The following is an 18,293-nucleotide window of genomic DNA, read 5'->3' on the forward strand; positions in this document are numbered from 1 at the left end:
GTAAGAAAACAGAGATGAGACTACTTGAAGAGATCCTCCAGTTTCCTGTGTAAAGGGCCGAGGGTTTTGTATTCATGCTAAAGCACCCATGAACTTACAAAAATGCATAATCCACTAAATTCCACCTGGGATAGGGGAAAGCTGAAAAGCAAGACTGTTTATCCTCATAATTTTCTCCTTTTACTCACTAATTCGATACTCAGTATATTTTTCATCTGAAATTGACAGACATGAGCAAGTCAGAAATCTCTAGAGACTTTTTTTGACACAGCACATTTGCATGATCCCTTTTAATACAGAACTACATTTTCCATTCATTTACTGCTTGATCATAGTGGAGATTTTTGTTCGGTGAAAAGACACCATTGATACATCCTTTCTTGTAAGCACAGTTGTAGACTGGGATGGGTTGTGGATAAGCCCAGTTAGCAACTGTACTTAACGCTCTCCTAGGAAACTCTGAACTGTGGCCTTTTTTCTCCTCAAAGTTCAGACTGTATATAGGACTTGCCTACTTCCAGGATATTGGATAGCAATAGTACTTGCCCATGCTTTGCTTTTCTTTAAAAAAAAAAAAAAGCTACTCTTCAGTTTTAAAAATAATTGCAGTTTTCCAACGTGGGAAAACAGAACTCTTAAAAGGGTTCATTTCTACACCTTCCTAAGTAATAAGCAACTAGGTGCTTTATCCTTGATTAGCATAAGAATAAAAGTCACTAGGGTGCTCTTGAATGAAAAAAATAATGCCCTTAGGCTTATTTGATGATTTGTAACTTCTAGAAGCTTGAATTTCCACAAGGAACAGAATAAGAGGAGACTTCTGTTTTTAATAGAGATGGAACAGCTTCCTTCCATCTCCCACTGTCACCTAGTTCTGAACCTTTTTAACTTACAGCCAGCAAGAAACCGCCATGTACTGCCAGTGACACCCCCAGACCTCTTCAAAATCCCCCACCTCCTGTGCATCTCAGAAATTGACAAGAGCTTCCTCTCCCTTTCCGGACTTCAAAACAGGCAGGGGATGGAGCTGCGTGCTGCCTTTCATCTCGGTTCACAAATAAGCTGTGAAAAACCTTGAGGCGGCACATCCTGTGAGGGGTTGAGCCGAAACCTGAAGAGAAAAATGAAGGGAAGGTCCGGTCCGAGCTTCACTGATAAGGAAGATGCTGCAAGCGTTTGCATGGCAACAACCCAGGCAGTTCTTCCTCCATCCCCTGTCTGCCAACTCAGTCTGAGGAATCGCGGGCTCAATTCGTTGTACAAGTACAGTCAGAAATCATAAGCGGTTACCTTCATCGTGGGGCCAGAGCTCGAACACAGCAGCTAGAGGTGAGCCGAGGCAGAGGCGCTGCGTCCCGGGCGCTCCGGGCAGCGCGGGTCTGGGGAGGCGGCCGGGGTGGCGGCGGGCACACGTGGCGGGCGCGTCGCAGACTGGCCCGGGCAGCGGAGTCTGCTGGCTCTCCTGCAGATTGCATCAGCAGGAAGAGTCTTGAGGCTGTGTTTCCCCCACACTGCCCCCAGAGGGTAGCGTTTCTCCCAACACGAAAATTCCTCCCCGGCACCCAGCTCAGACCCTTATCCAACGCTCAGCTCACCCCTGGGGTTAGAGGAAGATGCTAGCGTTTCAAACACATTACCCTTGGATTAGTGCCTGGGCGTGTGTGTATCTTTGATGTGAAAATGTAGCATGTCAAGGAGGAGGAAACAAAACAAAACAGATCACAGACCTTGATTGCCGTTCCCTCCTGAGCCGCCTGCCCACCTGACTTCCGACTCTCCCCAGAGCAACTTTCCTGCCCAAACTTATACAGTGGATCCCCGACATCTAAAACAGAAAAATTTATATGTTGTTTTTTGCATAGTAAGTAGCACATGCATGGTTTTTGAGAGTTTGCCCAATCTCTATTTCTCCCACCCCCTTCCTCTAGTCCCACAGTCCCTGCTCAAGCTTTTTTATTTTTGGTCAATTTCTTTTGTACCTGGGAAAATCATTTTAATTGATTGACTGAACATGTGAAATTCTTTCTGATTTGAACATTGCCTGCTTGACCAGTTCATCCTCTCTGGGTCCTCTCTTGTCTTCTATAGGAAAGCTCCAGCATTGCTACTTCTCCAGCTCTCAGGTCAGGCTCCAGGATTTTTGCTTAAATGCCCTTCTCGTTGACCGCAACTCACTCTGTCAATCAGGCAACTTCCCGTTTTTGTAACGATCAGCTGAAGTCTTTACTATGAAATCAAAGCTGAATCTCTCAGGCAGAATTGAGCCCTTGTCTGTGCACCGCGCTTTGTCCATATCCCTTATTTTAATTATTTGTTTGCATGGATGTTCTTGTCTGGGAAATCCCATGGACAGTGGAGCCTGGCAGGCTGCCGTCCGCGGGGTGGCAAAGAGTCGGGACAGGATAGCGACTGAGCATGCATACACGGTGTTACATCATTAGATTATGAGATTCCTGAGGGTGGATCCTTTGTGGTAGTCATCTCCTAAAGCTAATGTGAGGCAGGAAGCAGATACCTCCCCACCCCACAGCATCAAGCAACTGAAGATTTACCCCCCATGAACTGAAACTCTAGAATGAGCAGGACAATTTAGGGAGGAGGCTGGGCCCTGCCCAGACCACCACATATTTCTTTTCTCGAAGTCAGGAGATCTCCCCAACCACACAAGTACAGAAAAGGTTCCTTGAAGGTCAAAGGGGGAGTATGTCAAGGGATGTTCTACACATATGCCTTTTCAGTAAAATCCATTTTGGCTAAGAGATGCGTCTGCACACATGGGAGGATCCTGAGATATACCAAATGTAGACTGTGAACCAGGCAAATCAGAATGATTGGCCAAAGGAAACCCAGAAGAAGTACCACATAAAAGTAATTCAAACTGCCACAAGGATGCGACTCAGCAACACTCTTGGTGTCCACCTGTGTGGCTATCCACAAGTATTTTACTTTTTTTCCCCTCTATTTGGTTCATTACTTTCCATCTTTGTGGGAATTCTTTTCTGCAAAGCCAAAGAGTCAGGGCCCTTGTCACTAACCACTGGTCTAGTGGCTAGGATCTGGTGCTCTCCCCGCTGCAACCCCGCCTCAATCTACAGCTGGGAACCCAAGCCCCACTCCAAGCCATCGCAGGCCGAGGCCACCCGAGATCATATCGATCACCCTGGAGAGGGGGTGTTCAACACAAATGTGTGTGTGGATGCTTAGCTAAATTTGGTTAGGTGAATGAATGATTAAATTGTATGAACATAAATCAAGTAGCAAAATGTCCATCAACTGCTGAATGGATAAATAAAATGTGGTATATTCACACAACAGAATATTATTTGGTAATAAAAACAAATGAACTACTGATGCATGCTGCATTTAACCTTGGAAACATTACACAAAGTGAAGGAAGCCAGTCACAAATGATCACCAATCGTGATTCCATTTGTCTGAAATATCTGGAATAGGACAGAAAATAGACGATTATTGCTAATCTGGGGTGAAAGGATGGGGAAATAGAGAGTCACGGCTAATGGGTATTGAGTATTTTGTGGTGATGATGAAAATGCTCTAAAATTATATTGTGGTGAGGGTTGTACCACTCTGTGAATATAATAAAATAGAATTATACTCTTTAAGTAGGTCTTCCCTGTAGCTCAAATGGTCAAGAATCTGCCTGTAACGCAGGAGATCTGGGTTCGATCCCTGGGTTGGGAAGATCCTCTAGAGAAGGGAATGGCAATCCACTCCAGTATTCTTGCCTGGAGAATCCCATGGACAGAGGAGCCTAGCGGGCTACAGTGTATGGGATCGCAAAGAGTCGGACACAACTGAGCAACTAACACTACTACTATACTCTTTAAAAAGGTAAATTGTGTGAGGTGAATTACATCTCAATGAAGGTATTTTTTAAGAAATCAGGTAGCTAGGAGAAAACTTTATGAGAAGAAATAAAGCATGGGAAGGTGGTAGAGAGTGATGGGGTGACAGACCTGAACGAATTAACAAGCAGATTCTGAACCATGCCTGGCAATGACATCTAGATCCAATGACTTTCCCATGAAAGGATTCTTTCAGCAATGAAGGAAGAGAGAAGGTGGTATAAAGGCAAAGGGAAGCTAGAAGTAAAGCGAAAGAGGAATTGGGGGAATTAACATCCACGGAAGGACCTGAGAACCATCCGGCTGTGGCTGTGTTTGTTCTCCCGTTTCCCTCTGGGGTTGAGAGGAGGGTCCCACAGATCTCCCTCACTGTAACATGCACACGTTTCCCAAACTTCCCTCCCGGACACCAAAATTTCTGTTCTCTAATGAAGAATGTCATCATCAGCCAAGACTGTCATTCTGTCAGTGACTCAAGAAAGTTACAGTTAAAAGATATCGAAGGAAGTTGGATTCTTCAAACTTAATGTAGTCCATATCTGTATTCATAGACAGTGGTTTTTTTTTTTGGTTTATTTTTGTTTTTGCTGAACTTGAAGAAGAGATAGAATTTCTAGCAGTCTCCAAAGATGCTAACTTTGAAGGGGACTTCAGAGTCCCAGAAACCCAGCTCCATTTTGTCATCAGTGTTATTAAAAAATCTACTATTGAATTTGTTATGAAGATTACATGCCAGCTATGTATCTGCAGAATTTCTCTCATGTATCTTACTAAATCTTCTTTAGAGGAAAGAAAAGTCACATTTTCTCAATTTCTGGGATGTGGTTCAGAAGAACTAGCGAAAATAATGATGCTTTCTGTCATAAAGAATAGAGGGGGACTTCCTTGGTGGTCCAGTGGTTAAGAATCCACTTTGCAATGCAGGGTTTCAAACTCTGGTCATGGAACTAAGATCCCACATGCCGCAGAGCAACTAAGCCTGACTGCTAAAACTACTGAGCCCAAGTGCTCTGGAGCCAGTGAGCCACAAATAGAGAGAAGCCTGCAGTGCATAAGATCTTCCCAAGTAAAATAAGATCAATAAATAAGTATTTTAAAAAAAAAGTAGAAGCACATCTACTCTAGAATTCTACTCTACAAATTCAGAAAAAGACTCCTCTAGTTTTCAAAATGAAAGTTACTACAAGGTTTTATCTTTTTTTATATTCCCTCTAATACCTGCAACTATTATATGTGTATCAGTCAGTCAGTCAGTTCAGTCACTCAGTCTTATAGGACACTCTGTAACCCCATGGAATGCAGTACACCAGGCCTCCTTGTCCATCACCAACTCCTGGAGCTTACTCAAACTCACGTCCATTGAGTCGGTGATGCCATCCAACCATCTCCCCTTCTGTCAACCCCTTCTCCTCCCACCTTCAATCTTTCCCAGCATCAGGGTCTTTTCCAATGAGTCAGCTCTTTGAATCGGATGGCCAAAGTATTGGAGCTTCAGCTTCAATGTCAGTCCTTCCAATGAACACCCAGGACTGATCTCCTTTAGGATGGACTGGTTGAATCTCCTTGCAGTCCAAGGGACTCTCAAGAGTCTTCTCCACCACAGTTCAAAAGCATCAATTCTTCGGCACTCAGCTTTCTTTATAGTCCAACTCTCACATTCATACATGACTACTGGAAAAAAAAAAAAAAAATATATATATATATATAATATGTGTATACCTACACTAAATTTAATACTCAAAAATTCATTTATACTATACTTCATGGGAAGTTTAAGAAATTTTCCAGGAAAAATTGAACTCAATGGATTTACTTTTAGTCTTCTTCAATTTTTTTTTAATAAAACATTTTATTTATTTATTTATTTTTGGCTATGCTGACTCTTCATGGCTGCGCTGGGGTTTTCGCTAGTTATGGTGAGTGTAGGCTACTCTCTAGGTGCAGTGTGCAGGTCCTCACTTCAATGGCTTCTCTCGTTACAGAGCACAGGCTTCTAGGATGAGTGGGCTTCAATAGTTGTGGTGAATGGGCTCAGTCATTGGGATTCTTGGGCTCTAGAGAACAGGGTCCGTAAGTTGTGGCACACAGGCTTAGTTGCTCCAAGACAACTAAGATCTCGGATCCTCCCTGATCAGGGATTGAGCCTGTGTCTCCTGCACTGGCAGGTGGATTCTTTATCACTGCGTCACCAGGGAAGTGCCTACTTTTACTTTTTTATATACATGAAAGTGAAAGTGTTAGTTGCTCAGCTGTGTTCAACTCCTTGCAACCTCATGGACTGTAGCCTGCCAGGCTCCTCTGTTCTATGGAATTCTCCCAGATCAGGGAACGAACACAGGTCTTGTGCATTGCAAGCAGATTCTCTACAGACTGAGCCACCACACATGCTAGAATCTAAATTCCATGCGAAATTAGACTCATTGTATCAGAGAGTATTGGCCAGCCCAATCAAAATTGAAGGAGGGGTACCAAGTTAGATGATGTGTGCCCACGGGTATTGATAACCAAAGACAGATAGGGCTCAATGAGGATTTCTTATTCAACATGGAAGATGTAGTAACCCCAGCTGTTCCTAAATAAATTAATACTCTGCGGGTCAACTGTCCCAGGACAAGATAGAGTTTTACAACTCCTTTACACTTTCTTTTGATCTGATTCTTCTTCTTTAATAAGTTAGCTTACTTTTTAAAATATTTATTTATTTGGCTGTGCTGGAATTTAGTTGCAGCTTGCAGGATCTTTAGTTGTAGCATGTGAGATCTAATTCCCTGACCAGGGATGGAAACCAGGCCCCCTGCTTTGGGAGAGAGAAGTCTTAGCCACTGGACCACCAGGGAAGCCCCTTGATCTGATTCTTTATTCTTGTCCCTCATGGAGCAAACAGACTCAAGCCTAACTCTGTATCTCTAAACTAAGTTAAGAGAAGGCTTCCCTGATGGCTTGCCTGCAATGCAGGAGATGTGGGTTCGATCCCTGGGTTGGGAAGATCCTCTGGAGAAGGAAATGGCAACCCACTCCAGTTTCTTTCCTTGGTAAATCCCAAGGACAGAGGAGCCTAGCAGGCTTCAGTTCATGGGGTCACAAAGAGTCAGACACAACTTAGCAAGTGAACAACAAAAGGCACTTTTTCATGAATAGTTATCAAACAAAGTGAAAGCTGCTAAGTTGTGTCCAACTCTTTGCAACCCCATGGACTATACAGTCCAGGGAATTGTCCAAGCCAGAATACTGGAGTGGGTAGCCTTTCCCTTCTCCAGGGGATCTTCCCAACCCAGGGATTGAACCGTCTCTTGCATAGAAAGCGGATTCTTTACCAACTCAACTATCAGGGAAGCCCAACACAAATTAGGGAAAAGCACTGGCTTTAGAACCAGATCTGAATTTGTATCCCCAGCTTCACTAATTTGTAATGTATAACTGTTCATGAAGTTATTTAATCTCGTGGAAACTCAATTTCATTTTTTAACATCACTAATACAAAAAAAGGAGTACCCACCTTGGAGGTATGTTTTAAGAGAGAAATGAGTTATTACATGTACAGTGCCCATCACTGGAGGCCCACTCTGTTTGCTCCACAGATCTCCTGTGACTCCTTCAATCCCAATCACTTAGAGTAAGTAATAGCCAATCATTTCCCATAAGGAATAAGTGAAGAATACGGACTGAAGGTGCAAGAAAAGAAATTCTAGAATCTTAAAGTAGTATCTTAACCAAGAAAAGAATACCAAGAGGGAATTTATGGAATCCTTCTTCTGAATCCTTTAAAAATAAGCTAACACCCATCTGTCTTGAAAGGATGTTGTAAATCTTTCTGTTAGCTTTCTATCATGTCTCAGGGCGCTTCTCACCCTGACTCACAAAATTGGCTACTTTTCCCTTGAAACTCTTTCCTTCCAAGATAGTAGGCTACCCTGGACCCTCTCCAGTCTCTCCAGCAGGTCCTTTCCCCCCAATTATGATAATACTTCTTTCTTCTCCTGCCTTCTAGATGTAGGCAAGATAGCTATCCCACCTTAACTTGGCCCTGACACCCTCTTCCTAGGTGTCTCAATTGTCACTTCTAGTCTGATCATCTCCAAAACTATGCCTCAAATTCTCAGATTCTCTCCTGATCTCCAGACTTTATTTCCAAAAGCCCATAGTTTCCCTCATAGCTCAGTCTGGGTTCAATTCCTGGGTCAGGAAGATCCCCTGGAGAAGTGCCAGGAGCCAGCACACGAGATCCCAACCATGACAAGGTCATGAGGAGAAGACCTGACAAGCAAGACAGATCAGGACTTCACGGATTTCGAAAAGCTGCCCCGGTGCTCACCTTAAAGATGACATCTGTCTTTCTGATGCTTGCTATATTAGACTACTCCCTAATTTCTGTGACACAGGTAGACAGCCTTGCCAGATCTCTTTCCAAACAGAATCAACTTAGAACTTTAATCAATATGTCCCCTGGACGGCGGTATCCTATAAGATTATCCAGGATAAAAGGAGTGTTTCAATTTAAAGTCCTTTGCTGGCATTTTAGTTTGTTTGGCAAATAGGTTTATGCCCTCGGTACTAATATGCATGACTGCTCATAATACCCTAATCATAAAACAGCATAAAGAACCTGATCACATAAAGGCCCTAATAGGCACAGAGCCCTTCGGGGGGTGAGGAAGCCCTATTAGAGAACACAAAAATATTATTCTATAAGTGGTTATAGTTAAAGATTTAGAAAAATAAGAGTTTAGAATTGTTCATTTTAACCAGGAATGCTAAACAGGGGCTGCCTCACCAGAGCTGCAGAGTCTTTGTGTGGTAAACCTTTTAGATAAATTTAACTGATAACTTCTGCAAAAGGACTGACCTTTGTGTTCAACAAAGAATAGATTACGTAAAACAGCTTTGCATTCACCTAGGTCATAAAATGTCAATCGGCCCCAAGGCCAGAAGATAAAGTACGAGACTCTCACAAAGAAGTATGCAGAAAACACCCTGGTTTTGTGTAGGACAAGCTGATGTAACATTAAACTATCTTCCCCTTAAAAATGTACTAACTTAGAATATAAAAGCTACGGTAAAAAATAAAGATTTATCAGACTCTGCTGCACATCCCCATTCTGATCTCTCTCTCTCTCTCTCTCTCTCTCTCTCTCTCTTTCTCTCTCTCTCTCTCTCTCTCTCTCTCTCTCTCTCTCTCTCTCTCTCTCTCTCTCGCCAGCGCCGTTCATCCTGAGGGTACCCCTGGATCCTGCTGAGACTGGACCCCACACACACGAGATCCCACCCATGACAAGGTCATGAAGAGAGGACCTGACAAGCAAGGCAGTTCAGGACTTCAGGGATTTCGTGTGCTGGCTCCCAGCAGAGAAGGAAATGGCAACCCACTCCAGTATTCTTGCCTGGAGAAACCTATGGACAGAGGTGCCTGGCAGGCTACAGTCCATGGGGTCGCAAGAGTTGGGTACAACTTAGCAACTAACCCACCACCATAGCTGGTTCATCACTATTATTTCAAGCCCAGTTGGTCCAAAGCCAAGCACACAATCCTCCTTCTTAAACTTGTTTGTCCTGCTGTCTTCCTTCTCTCCACCGAAGCCATCAACACTCTCCCAGTCATCCAGGCTGCAAATTTCAATATAATTCACATCTTCATGTTGTTATTGTTTTGTCACTAAGTCAAGTCCAATTCTTTGTGACCCCAGGAAACGTAGCCCTCCAGGTTCGGCTGTCTCCATGGGATTTCCCAGGCAAGATACTGGGGTGAGTTGCCATTTCCTCCTCTAAGGGATCTTCCCAACCCAGGGATCGAATCCGATTCTCCTGCATTGTCTGGTAGATTCTTTATTGCTGAACCACCAAAGAAGCCCTTCATGTCTTCACCGATAACATTTAAAGTAGGAAGGAAAGACACAAGCCTCTCACATCCAGTTATCACTAAGTCTTCCCAGTTCTATTTTTACAAGACCTCTCATAGCCCTCCTCCTTCTGTTCCCACTCTCATTGCCATTATTTTGTTGTTTATTATGCCTTCACCTTGCATTACTGTTATTCCTAGCTTTAATCTCTCTGCTACAATCCACCAAATGCACAGAAGGCAAAGAATCTTCTTAACCCTTGGTTCTGATGAGATTTTTCCCTACTCTGAAGAATGTAACTTGCACTCACGTGCTCTCATATGTGCCAGACAAGAATATGTGCTGTGTGGCAAGGACACCTGAAATCTTCCATCACTGTGCTTGCACAGTGTTACTTGAAATTCTCCCCCACCACAGACAAATTTATCTAAATGATATCCAGTTTTCAAGATCCATTTTAATTGTCCCTTTGTAGTCTTTCCTGAAGTGTGTTCTTGCTGTGTAGACTAGTGGTTCTCAACTGAAAGCAGAGATGGGGAATGGGGGCTGTGAGGAGAATTGCTACTGGAAGCTAATGGCACAGACCAGGGCTGCTGCCAAACATCTTACAATACACAGGACAGCCCCCCAGCCTAGGGCACATCACGAGAAGACAGTGAGCCATCACCTCTGTGATGGCTAATTGGCTAGCATGGTGTTAGCCCGGTGACTACCTTTCAGACTGCTCCTTCTCAACCCCTTTCTGTTCTCTTCTACCTCTTAAAAGGTTTTCAGATACTGTCCTCCCTCTGGGTTTTATCCTCTCTCCTCAATGCTTTTCTCATTCATTTTGTTTAAGTTTGTTTATTTGTATTTTTGGCCATGCTGCACAGCATGTAGGATCTTAGTTTCCTGACCAGGAATGGAACCCAGTGGCCCCTGCATTGGAAGCTCAGAGTCTTAACCACTGGACAATTTTTTTTAACTACTGGACCTTCTTATTTTATTTTTTTTAAGACTTTTTTTAAAATTCAGACTTTTAAAAATCTTTATCAAATTTGTTGCAATATTGCTTCTGTTTTATGTTTTGTGGTTTTTTTTGACAGAGAGGCATGTGGGATCTGAGCTCCCCACCCAGGGATCGAACCCGCACCCCTCCATTGGAAGGCGAAGTCTAAATCACTGGATCACCAGGGAAGTCCTGCTTCTCATTCATTTTAAAGCTGCTCCATGGGTGAGTTCATCTACCCTTTAACTGATATTGCTAGGTTATCTGCCAAGAGGTCACTTCTCTTCCCTTTCTTCTTCTAACTAGGGTGGTGGTACATAATATGCCTAGTCTTGGGGGGAGTGGATGATAATTAATCTCAGGGAGTAATGATGATCTCATATTATTTTGCTATAGACCCGTTTCCCCACACTCTCTTGAGCTAGGGATGCCCAGGGAATCAAGTTCTAACCAACGAGACTTAAGGGGAAGTTATTGGAGGGGCTTCTAAAGGGCTCACCTTCTGATTGGGAAAAAAAAATCAGGCAAGAAGTCCTTGCTGGTGTCACTCTGTTCTTTTCCTGTTTTAAATGCCATTTATATATCATGTTTCAGGGAGCTGCCAACAGCCATCCTGCAAGCATGAGTGACAAGCCCAAAGTCCGAAACTAATAAATTGAGGATGGGAAGGCAGAGAGAGACAGCAAATACTGGGCTGTGGATAACATCGTTGAACCACCTTGCCAAAGGTGGAATCACCTACCTTCAAATTTTTTGTTATGTGAGATAATTACATATCTTTTTTGCTTTGCCTCTATTAGTCAAGTATTTTATTACTACTCTTGAAAGCATTTCTTGGCTTCAATAACACCTATACTTCAGTACCACCTGACTCAAGAACTGTACTCATATTTTGGATGTACATTCATTCCCATGTGTTTGAACCAAAGGTATCTCCTCTCCAACTCCGTAAGAAATTTTTATTTTATGTATCATGAACTTATATTTTCTCTCAAATCCTTTTCTCAATAAAATCCTTTTCTCAAGCACATATACACGTTTCCCATATGATGCATGCTTTGTAGGCTCCTCTCATATTTCCTATGTCTCTTTCTTTTCTTTAAATTTTTACTTTTTGGCTATACTTCAAGGCATGTGGGATCTCAGTTCCTCAATCAGAGATTGAACTCTCGCCCCCTCCATTGGAAGTGTGGAGTCTTAGCCACTAGACCACCAGGGAAGTCCCATTGTATAGCCTATCTTTCTTATCGCAGTACTCTTTAATTAGTAACCCAAATGATAGCCAAGTCAGCTTCAGATCCTACTTTTCCTTCACTCTCTGCCAATTTAATTATTTATAATTTTATAAACTTTTCTATTTATTATTTCTCAAATTTGTCTTTTGCTCTTCATACTCTTTAGACTGCCTTATTTCAAACCCTCATCATCTCTTAGCTGGATATTACCTTCTTAACTGGGTGACATTTAAATATATTAACATATCTTGACCTTATTTTCCTTACCTATAAAATGGTAATTAAAAACTCCATGGCTTTCACAAGGAATAAAAAAGCTGATACAAATTAGACTAGTACTTACCACATAGTAAACAATAAATATTAACTATGATTATTGCCTTTAATTTCTTCTAACTTTCTTCATTTTTTAAAAATATATATTCTGTGGTGTGTTTTCCTGTAACATAAAGCACTTTTCACTAACTCACCACTACCCAAATGCTTTCTACTTCAGGCAAACAAATTTATTGGCAGTTCTAAAGATCTTGCTTAGAGAACGTCAACTTAGGTTCAAGTCATTCTTGTATGTCTTCACAACATATCAATTATGCCTGCTTAGACAATGTTGTTTTGTATTTCTAAATCTTTGTGATATGGCACCAGAAAAGAATTTAAGGAAGGCTGATTTTTTTCCCACTATGAGGCAATATTCTTCTGAGTACTATATGTAACGTCCCATGTATTACAAGGTTTTCCACTCTGGCTGGAGGGAATGACAGCTCTTCTAGGCTCTGTATGATGTTCCCTGCTCGTCCTGCCTACTCATGTCGGATGATTCTTCCCCAGCTTTGAGTAGTCTCCTTATACAGGTGTGATGCTGCTGTTGTTGTTGTTGTTCAGTTGCCAGTTGTGTCTGATTCTTTGTGACCCCATGGACTGTAGCACGCCAGGCTCCCCTGTCCTCCACTATCTCACAGACTTTGCTCAAATTCATGTCCATTGAATTAGTGATGCTATCTAACCATCTCATCCTCTGCCACCCCTTTCTGCTTTTGCCTTCAGTCTTTCCTAGCATCAGGGTCTTTTCCAATGAGTCAGCTTCAGCATCAGTCCTTCCATTGAATATTTAGGGTTGATTTCCTGTAAGATTGACGGGTTTGATCTCCTTTCGATCCAAGGGACTCTTAGGAGTCTTCTCCAGCACCACAATTTGAAGGCATAAATTCTTTGATGCTTAGCCTTCTTTATGGTCCATCTCTCACATCCATACATGACTACTGGAAAAACCATGGCTTTGACTATACAGACTTTTTCAGCAAAGTGATGTCCCTGCTTTTTAATATGCTGTCTAGTTTTGTCATAGCTTCCCTTGCAAGAACAAGCATCTTTTAATTTCATGGCTGCAGTAACTATCTGCAGTGATTCTGGAGCCCAAGAAAATAAATCTGTTACTGCTTCCACTTTTTCCCCTTCTATTTGTCATGAAGTGATGGGACCAGATGCCATGATTTCAGTTTTTTGAATGTTGAGTTTTAAGCTAGTGTTTTCTCTCTCCTTTTACCTTCATCAAGAAGCTCTTTGGTTCCACTTCATTTTCTGCCATTTAGAGTGTTATCATCTGCATATCTGAGGTTGTTGATATTTCTCCTTGCAATCTTGATTCCAGCTTGTGATTTATCCAACCTGGCATTTCATATGATGTACTCTGCACATAAGTTAAATAAGCAGAGTGACAATATATACAGCTTTGTACTCCTTTTCCAGTTTTGAACCAATCAGTTGTCATGTCTGGTTCTAACAATTGCTTCCTGAACCACATACAGTTTTCTCAGGAGACAAGTAAGGTGGTCTGGTATTCCCATCTCTTGAAAAATTTTCCACAGTTTGTTGTGACTCACACACTCAAAGGCTTTAGTGTAGTCAATGAAGCAGAAGTAGATGTTTTTCTGGAATTCCCTTGCTTTCTCCATGATTCAACTAATGTTGGCAATTTTATCTCTAGTTCCTCTACCTCTTTGAAACCCAACTTACACATATAGAAATTCTTGGTTCACATACTGCTGAAGCCTAGCTTGAAGAGTTTTGAGCATAATCTTGCTACCATGTGAAATGAGTGCAATTATACAGTAGTTTGAACATTCTTCGGCATTGCCCTCCTTTGGAATTAAAATAAAAACTGATCTTTTCCATTCCTATGGCCACTGTGAGCTATTCAAATTTGCTGACATGTTGAGTACAGCACTTTAACAGCACCATCTTTTAGGATTTGATATATCTCAGCTGAAATTCCGTCACCTTCACTGGCTTTGTTCATATTAATACTTCCTAAGTCCCACTTAGCTTCACTCTCCAGGATGTCTGACTCCAGGTGAGTGACCACAGAATTATGATTATCTGGGTCATTTAGACCTTTTCTGCATAGTTTTTCCATGTTTTCTTGCTACCTCTTCTTAATATCTTCTGCTTCTGTTAGGTCCTTCTGGTTTCTGTTCTTTTTCATGCCCACCTTTGTGCAAAGTATTCTCTTGATAGCTCCAATTTTCTTGAAGAGATCTTTAGTCTTTCCCATTTTAGAACGTTTGCTGAACAGAGGGGAGGAACCCACTGCAAACCCACAGCATACCCTCTACTGTTCAATGCCTGAAAACCACTGTTACATACAAATTTTCCCAGTGTTTTAGTTATTTAAGACAGGAGGGTTAATCCGGTCCTCTTACTCCATCTTCTTCCTTTACAGAAAGAACTGGTAGTAGGGAAAAGGTAATTTAGAATTACTTGTCATAAATAAACATTTTAGTATTAAAACAAAGCTCATGAGCACACATAATATGACTCCATATCATCAGACATAGTGCTTTTATACTTTTTTAAAACTTGAGCACACCTACATGAACATAATGCAAAGTTACTGTTCATGAGGTTCTCAAGGCAAGAATACTGAAGCCGCTTGCCATTCCCTCTCCCTTCTCCTAAATCCTAAGGGAAATCAGTCCTGAATGTTCATTGGAAGGACTGATGCTGAAGCTGAAACTCCAATACTTTGGCCACTTGATGCAAAGAGTTGACTCGTTGGAAAAGACCCTGATGCTGGGAAAAATGGAAGGCGGAAGGAGAAGTGGATGACAGAGAATGAAATGGTTGGATGGCATCACCAATTCGATGGACATGAGTTTGAGCAAGCTCTGGGAGTTGGTGATGTGTTGGGAATCCTGGCGTCCTGCAGTCCATGGGGTCGCACAGAATTAGACATGACTGAGTGACTGAAGTGCACTGAATGGAAAGTTATAGTCATTCTACCTCATGTGAAAATAAGATGCAATAGTAAGTGTTGCTTTCCAAAATTATATTTTGTGATCAATATTTCAATATTTTATTTTACTTAGAAATTGTCCAGCTGTCCAAAGATTATACATTAGTTAACTCAATTTAATATTAGTTTAAATGTTATGTTAACTAAGAATTTTGGATATTATGCTTATTCTAACACATTACAAAATATAACTGCTATTGATATGAAAGTGTTTCTTGGTATTATAACTCAATATCACTGATCACATTATTTTGTATTTTCAGTGGTTGTAAGCATTACGTAAGAATAAAGTTAATCTACCTAATCTGTAAATAGTACAAGAATTTTAGGAAGCTTAGATTAACTATTAGAAAGTCAATCTTGCTTTTATAAAAATTAGACACTTGTGTTACACCCCACACTGGTAAAATTGGAGAAAAGACATATTATTACTTTTATTTATTTATCTTCCAGTTTTATTGAGGTATAATTGATATAACATTCTATACGTTTAAGGTGTACCATATAATAATTTGACTTACATAAAAAATGAAATGATTATCATAATAAATTTAGTGAACATCATCATGTCCTATAGATACAAAAATAAGATATAGGAAACAATTTTTTTCCTTGTGATGAGAACTCTTGGGATTTCCTTTCTTAACAACTTTCATACATAACATACAGCAGTGTTCATTACATGTATCATTATATATATTGCATCCCAAATACTGATTTATCTTATATCTGAAAGTTTGTACACTTTGCCTTCATCCAATTCTCCCCCTCCCCTCCCCCCAACCTCTGCCTCTGATAACTACAAGTCTGGTCTCTTTTACGGGTTTGTCTGTTTAAATATTTATCTATTTGGCTATGCCAGGTCTTAGCTGCAGCATGCGGGATCTTTCGTGTGGCACTCAGACTCTCTAGCTGTGACTTGCGGGCTCCAAACTGCATGAGCTTCAGTAGTTGTGGTGCAGGGGTTTAGTTGCTCTGTGACATGTGGAATCCTAGTTCCCACACCAGGGATTGAACTTGTATCCCCTGCATTGCAAGACAGATTCTTAACCACTGGACCACCAGGTTTCTTTGCTTTTGTTTGCTTTTGAAGTATAACCAACCTTCAGCATTATGGTAGTTCCTGTTCACAACATAGTGATTTGATGTTTTTATATATTTCAAAGGGCTTCCCTGGTTGCTCAGCTGGTAAAGAATCTGCCTGCAATGCAGGAGACCCCAGTTCCATTCCTGGGTCTGGAAGATGCCTGGAGAAGGGATAGGCTACCCACTCCAATCTTGGGCTCCCCTGGTGGCTCAGACAGTAAACAATCTGCCTGCAATGCAGGAGACCTGGGTTTGATCCCTGGGTTGGGAAGATCCCCTGGAGGAGGGCATGGCAACCCACTCCAGTATTCTTGCCTAGAGAATCCCATGAACAGAAAAGCCTGGAGAGCTACAGTCCATGGGGTCGCAAAGAGTTGGACACAACTCAGCGACTAAGCATAGCACAGCATGCACATTTCAAAATGGTAACATCATGAAGTCTAATTACCGTGTGCCACCATACAAAGATATTACATAGTGACTGACTATATTCCCCACACTGTGCATTTCATACCTGTGACTCATTTATTTTGCAATTGGAAGTTTGTACCTATTAATCTCAACTACCAATTTCCTCCCCACAAAGCAATCCCCCATGGCAACCACCTGTTTTTCTCTCTGCATCTAATAGCTTTGTTTCTATATTTTTATGTTTGCTCATTTGTATTCTTTTTTAGGTTCCATATAAGTGAAATCATGCAGTATTTGTTTTTCTCTGCTTTACTTATTTCGCATAATGTCCTCTAGGTCCACCCATGTTGTTGCAAATGGCAAGATTTCATTTTTTTTAATGGCTAATATTCCACTTTTTAATAAACTATAACTTAAATAAAATAAACCATAATTAAACCATATGGTTAATAAACCATAACTTCTTTATCCATTCATCTGTAGTGAGCATTTAGGTTATATCTATATCTTGGCTATTGTAAATGATGTAGCAATACACATGAGGCTGCATATTTTTTTTTGAATCAGTGTTTTTGTTTTCTTCAGATAAATACCCAGGAGTGGGATTGCTGGATCATATGGTATTTCTGTTTTTAATAATTGAGGAATCTCTATACTGTGTTTCAGAGACTGGCCATGTCAATTTACTTTTCCACAAGCAGTACTAAAGGATTCCCTTTTTTCCACATCCTCACCAACACTTATTTGTTACCTCTTTGATAAAAGCCATTCTGACAGGCGTGAGGTGATATCTCATTGTGGTTTTTTATTTGCATTTGATGATTAGTGATGTGCATCCCATTGCTGCAGTCAGCCCACTGATGAGCGATGCTAGATCCTGGGGTGTGTAGTTGAAGGGTTCAAGGGTTCTGGGTACTGGTGTCTGCCTGCTGATGGGTAGAGGCAAGCCCTGGGGTCTCTCGCTGCAGAGCCCAAGGTGTCCTGGAGCTGGGGCCTTCCCTCTGCTGGGTGAGGTTGGACTCAGGCTTAGCGCTCACCCCCTGGTCTGTGGGGGCTTCCCAAGTGGCCCAGCAGTAAAGAATCCACCTGCAATGCAGGAGACTCAAGTTTGATCCCTGGGTAGCAAAGATCCCCTGAAGGAGGGCATGGCAACGCACTCCAGTATTCTTGCCTAGAGAATACCCCTGGACAGAGGAGCCTGGTGGGCTGCAGTCCATAAGTTTTCAAAGAGTCCAACATGACTGAAGTGACTTAGCACATGCACACTAGTGTGTGCAGACAGGTCCGGGCTCTCTCGAGTAAAGCGCTGGGTTCTGGGGAAGCTATGGGTGCCGGGGGTCTTAAGGGGGCCAGCCTGTTCATCCATTGACCAGTGTCCCTGCCTAGCTAGTTGCATGGCCTGACATGTTGCAGTAGTGGTGTAGACAGGCTGCTGGGCGGGGCTGAGTCCCAGCGCGATTGAGCAGGGGAAGGATGCTTGCCAGCACCAGTATCCTCCCGGTAGAATGAGCTCCCAAATAGCTGCTACTAGTATCCTTGTTCCCCAGGTGAGCTCCAGTTGCCTCCTGCCTCTCCAAAAGA

General features: G+C 41.9%; 1 protein-coding gene and 1 long non-coding RNA gene across 4 annotated transcripts in view; one reads left to right on the plus strand and one right to left on the minus strand.

Annotated features, from left to right (window-relative positions):
- BCAT1 (branched chain amino acid transaminase 1) overlaps positions 1-1,643 on the minus strand; it is a 132,316-nt gene extending 130,673 nt beyond the window's left edge. The window contains exon 1 of the mRNA XM_020880114.2: positions 1,291-1,643. Within this exon, the coding sequence (XP_020735773.2) occupies positions 1,291-1,296 (6 nt within the window). The 5' untranslated portion in view covers positions 1,297-1,643. The remainder of the gene's footprint in view (positions 1-1,290) is intronic.
- LOC139030613 (uncharacterized) lies at positions 1,011-17,263 on the plus strand. 3 transcript variants are annotated; one of them, XR_011483003.1, is made up of 4 exons: positions 1,011-1,329; positions 9,064-9,605; positions 10,786-10,913; positions 11,283-17,263. It is a non-coding gene; the product is annotated as an uncharacterized lncRNA (long non-coding RNA). The 3 variants fall into 3 exon arrangements; XR_011483004.1 differs by having other exon boundaries at positions 9,064-9,266; XR_011483002.1 differs by lacking the exon at positions 9,064-9,605.
- Positions 17,264-18,293: the final 1,030 nt, after the last annotated feature.

Source organism: Odocoileus virginianus, chromosome 23, assembly GCF_023699985.2.
Source record: "Odocoileus virginianus isolate 20LAN1187 ecotype Illinois chromosome 23, Ovbor_1.2, whole genome shotgun sequence".
NCBI classification, from domain to species: Eukaryota; Metazoa; Chordata; class Mammalia; order Artiodactyla; family Cervidae; genus Odocoileus; species Odocoileus virginianus.